Here is a 3,873-nt window from a genome sequence, read left to right as displayed (position 1 = left end):
GACGAATCAACAAATGCCATGTGGCATTGTCAAAATAGTATTAAAAAAGACTCTCAACATATCATTTCGAAATAAAAATATCTATGCTGTATTTCATTGTTTTCTCCACTTTTGTCCCGTGTTGCATTTATTTAGGCTTCATTTATATTTCTTTAACGGTAATAAATTATCGCATCTAGTCATCAACGGGTTTTGTAGGTGACTCAGTTTTGTACTTTTCCGCTTTTAATTCCACTAGAAGTCCGCAACGGTAACTTTTCCATGCACTTTTAGGGCGTATCGGGTATCTCCTCACTTTCCAAATTGACACACAAATAAAACGATAATGATTCATACAAAGCTAACAAAAGAAAAATGTCAACAAAAATTATAAATAAAATATACTTGTCATCACATAATCTGATCAGAAAAGGACGGAAGTCGCCTGAAGAAGTTTGCGGGAATAGACGGCATGTCGTCGCGGAACCTTGGGTGGCGAAGGTAGTAGAATCCAGCAACCAACACAAGGCCCCTAAACGGCACCGCATAGAACAGCAACGACATCATCAAACAGACCACCGCAAATATCCCCGTGGCACGTGGGTCCCGCCAGCTAAACAGGGCTTCCAAGCGCTCCCCCTGTGCCGCCACGTCACCTAGCAATGTCTGCGCCCTCCCCGCCAGCGCGCGCACCCTGTCGTACCTCATCTTAACCACCTCCGCCGGACGCGTCGTCGGGAACCCGTCGAACTCCTCGTCCAGTTCGTCCAGGCTCACCATGTCCACGTATGACATCCTCATGTCCATGTTTCCAGGGACCCTCTGTCTGTAACGGAATCTCAACAGTAAAATCAGAAATGCGCACAAGAAAACAGTTGGAAGCACTAGGTATGGGCAGAGTACGGTCGCTGCAAGCAGCATGTGGACCAGAAGCGTCATTGGAGGGTGTACCCACGTGCGGATCCCATCCACCCAACCTAATAGCGTCGCCGCACGTGAGAGGCATCTCACTACTCTGAACCAGTTCGCCTTGCTACGCCTCATGCCCCACATGTGTGTATCAGAGTCCAACATGAACTGAACAACTTCCTGACCCAAAGCCGGTTCAGACCGGGCCAGCCTCGCCGTTACTATCTTCATGGCTGTTTGGCGCAAGATGTCTTGCTGGGCAGGGCCAAACGGACGGACGTAGTGCATTCGTGGTAAAATTGGGCTTGCGTAGGCCTGTATGAGACTCAACCATGAGGAACATGAAAATCTCACTGCAATCTCTATCTCTCCCATTCTCTTCGCACCACCTGGCAGCAAAACGACCAAAGAGTAGGAGTTTGCGTATACCCTGTTCGTCTCCAGTGTGGACAACCGCACACGAACTTTCCCAATTCGACAGTCTCTGTTAGGTTTTCCGTCTTCCCCAGTCTTGTATCTCCCGTTATCAAACACTCCAATGGTGAGCACCGTGCAAGGGTCGTAAACATCCCAAGTGTATTGTTCGTTCCATCGCGGGTTGAACTGGTCCATAATAGTTCGTGTTCGGACCCATTTGGGACCGTATTTGGCCACCACGAAAGCGTCTGTGGTGCCATGTGTTCCATCAATTGTCTTCACAGGAAGAAGGTTTGTGGCACCACGAATCCCAACCTCTAGCAAACCGATAGGGGGCTTTGTGAGTTGTTTTGCCGAGGCTCGAACATCGCTGGTCACGTGAGCCGTTTCGTCTATCACGTGATACCCACCTTCCATGCATACTCGGACGTGAATCCTGCCTGCATACGAACGACTCTCGTCTTCGCTGTATAGGTTGAACCATCTGGATTTCAGCTCAATTTGATCATCAGTTCTCCGCTCAATGGTTGCCACGTGGACTTTCGCATGCCCAACTGTTTTCGAATTTGACACGTCCTCCACTATTAAATCAAGAAAGGGCTGAAACGGCTCGGCTGCTACCAACACGAGGTCTTCATTCCACGTTGGGTTAGCCGAGCCGGATGAGGTTCTCCCTGTTTTAAAAACCTGGGCGCCGAGCTGAGCCTTGACGCAGAGCTCTGGATTTCGAACCTTAGCCTCGGTTTCGGAGGCTAATTTCAAATCCTGGGTTTGGATGACCGTTAACCTCAGATACCAAAGCTTGGGAGACAGATACACTTTAGCTCGCGTCTCAGGTATCAATCCACCGGAATCGGACAGCCAAGCCTCCTGAAAAGCCTCGTCGGCCTGAGACCCGATCCAAACCGCGAGCATGACATCATTTCCAGGCGTGGTTTCTGACTCCAGAGTGTACCATTGCGGAGCCAGCGGACTATCCGGAGGAACTCTTCTAGGCACCTCTTGCAGATCAAAGGATACCGTCCCGAGACAAGTCTCGCTCTTTTCTTCCCCTTCTTTTACCTCTGACCAAACTGAAACCTCTAACGAAGTCGAGTTAAGACCCTCTTTATCGAAGGCGAAAACTTGATCCCAGTCCTTGCTCTCTGTCTCGCTTTTAGTCTTCACGCTCCGCGTCCCAATCGAAAGATTCGCGTAAACGGTCGAACCAGTTTCCAGTCTGGCTCGCTTGGTTTTTACGACTCGAACATATAAAAATGGCATGGGATCTACGAGGTCGTAAGCGCTGCGGCTTCTATCGCTACTCAGAGAACGCAGTTCACCATTGCTCACATTCAGATCCGCGCACTTTAAAACTTCGTGGTGCCTTTCATTCCCCTGCTTCGGCTTCTCTGTTTGCACAATCGAAGGATTTGACACCTCCTGTTTTGGAGACGCCGTTTCCTCTGGAACCTCCTCCTTTGGCTTTTCAGCCGTTGGTTCTTCTTTTGGTTTATCCTCATCTGGCTTATTTTTTTCTGGCTCATCTTCCTTTATCTCTCCTTCTAAATTCCCGGGCGGCTTCTCCTCTGCCGGTGGTGCTGACTCTGTTTTCTCCTCACCTGTGTTTTCTGCTTCCGGTGGGTCATCCACGTACCAAACTTTGAGACCGAGTTCTCCTTTGATCTGAGAGAAGACGCTCCTCTTCTCTAACGGATAGTACGCAACCGTTTCGGAACCAGACTTCACAAACGTGCTTCCGGATAGTTTCACTTTTCCTAGAAAAGTGCTTCGTTTCCCTGTTTTCTTGTCGTTGTAGAGATTCACTTCTAGTGTTTCCGAAGCCATGGAATCTTTATCGTGGACAATGAATTCGAGAGTCTCGTCCCATTGAGGATTGAGATCTCTCGATTTCGTGTTTGTTCGGCGTCGCTGGCCGTCGAAGTCGACAATGGCGTAAGCACTCGCGGTTCCTTGGCCGTCCTTTGGCATCAGGTTCTTGGCGTTGCAAACTTGGACCATGAGCTTCCTTCCAGAACTTTCCCCCATAGCTAAATCTGGTGAGTTGAGAGACAAAATAAAATTAGGGTGAGAACAGATGGTTTCTGGTTTCTCTTATTTATTAGGTTTGGTGGAACAGTGAAAAGATGAATGGTCATTTGGGGGAGAAGAAGAACGTTTAAAGAAAGAGAGAGGAGCGGGAACACACGGAATAGAAGTGCTACGTGGCAAAAATAAAAAACCAAAATCGCAGTTTTAGCAGTGAATGGGGAAACGTGTGTACAGTCACCATGCCGGTTATATATATATATATATATATATTTAAATCAATCTTTACAAAACAATGTCATTATTTTAAAAGAGAATAACTTCCTGAAGTTTTGTGGAAGAATCACTTTTCTACAATTTTCTTTACTAATTTTTCTTTTGAAATTTAACCGTCTTTTTTTTTCAACATAGCAATTTAGTAATTTATTTATATTAAAACATTTTATTGGGATTTAATTTCCATTCATATCTGAATTTTATTTAGAATTAAATTAATTTGATGAAGTTTTTTTTAAGATAAGAGTAACAAATATTTGTTTT

At 46.4% G+C, this 3,873-nt stretch overlaps 1 protein-coding gene across 1 annotated transcript; it reads right to left on the bottom strand.

Moving 5' to 3' along the window:
- Window positions 1-357: 357 nt before the first annotated feature.
- Window positions 358-3,554, bottom strand: LOC106762941 (protein QUIRKY). Its single transcript, XM_014647068.2, has one exon. It carries the CDS (start codon window positions 3,331-3,333, stop codon window positions 391-393), a length of 2,943 nt encoding a protein of 980 aa, XP_014502554.1. The 5' UTR covers window positions 3,334-3,554; the 3' UTR covers window positions 358-390.
- Between the last annotated feature and the right edge of the window lie 319 nt (window positions 3,555-3,873).

Source organism: Vigna radiata, chromosome 6 (assembly GCF_000741045.1).
Source record: "Vigna radiata var. radiata cultivar VC1973A chromosome 6, Vradiata_ver6, whole genome shotgun sequence".
In the NCBI taxonomy this organism is placed as follows: Eukaryota; Viridiplantae; Streptophyta; class Magnoliopsida; order Fabales; family Fabaceae; genus Vigna; species Vigna radiata.
The sequence above is the reverse complement of the archived record's forward strand: the minus strand, read 5'-3'. Positions and strand labels throughout refer to the sequence as shown.

What these genes read in the sequence shown, in the direction of transcription:
- LOC106762941 (XM_014647068.2), bottom strand. Translation starts at nt 3,333, where the DNA reads ATGGGGGAAAGTTCTGGAAGGAAGCTCATGGTCCAAGTTTGCAACGCC.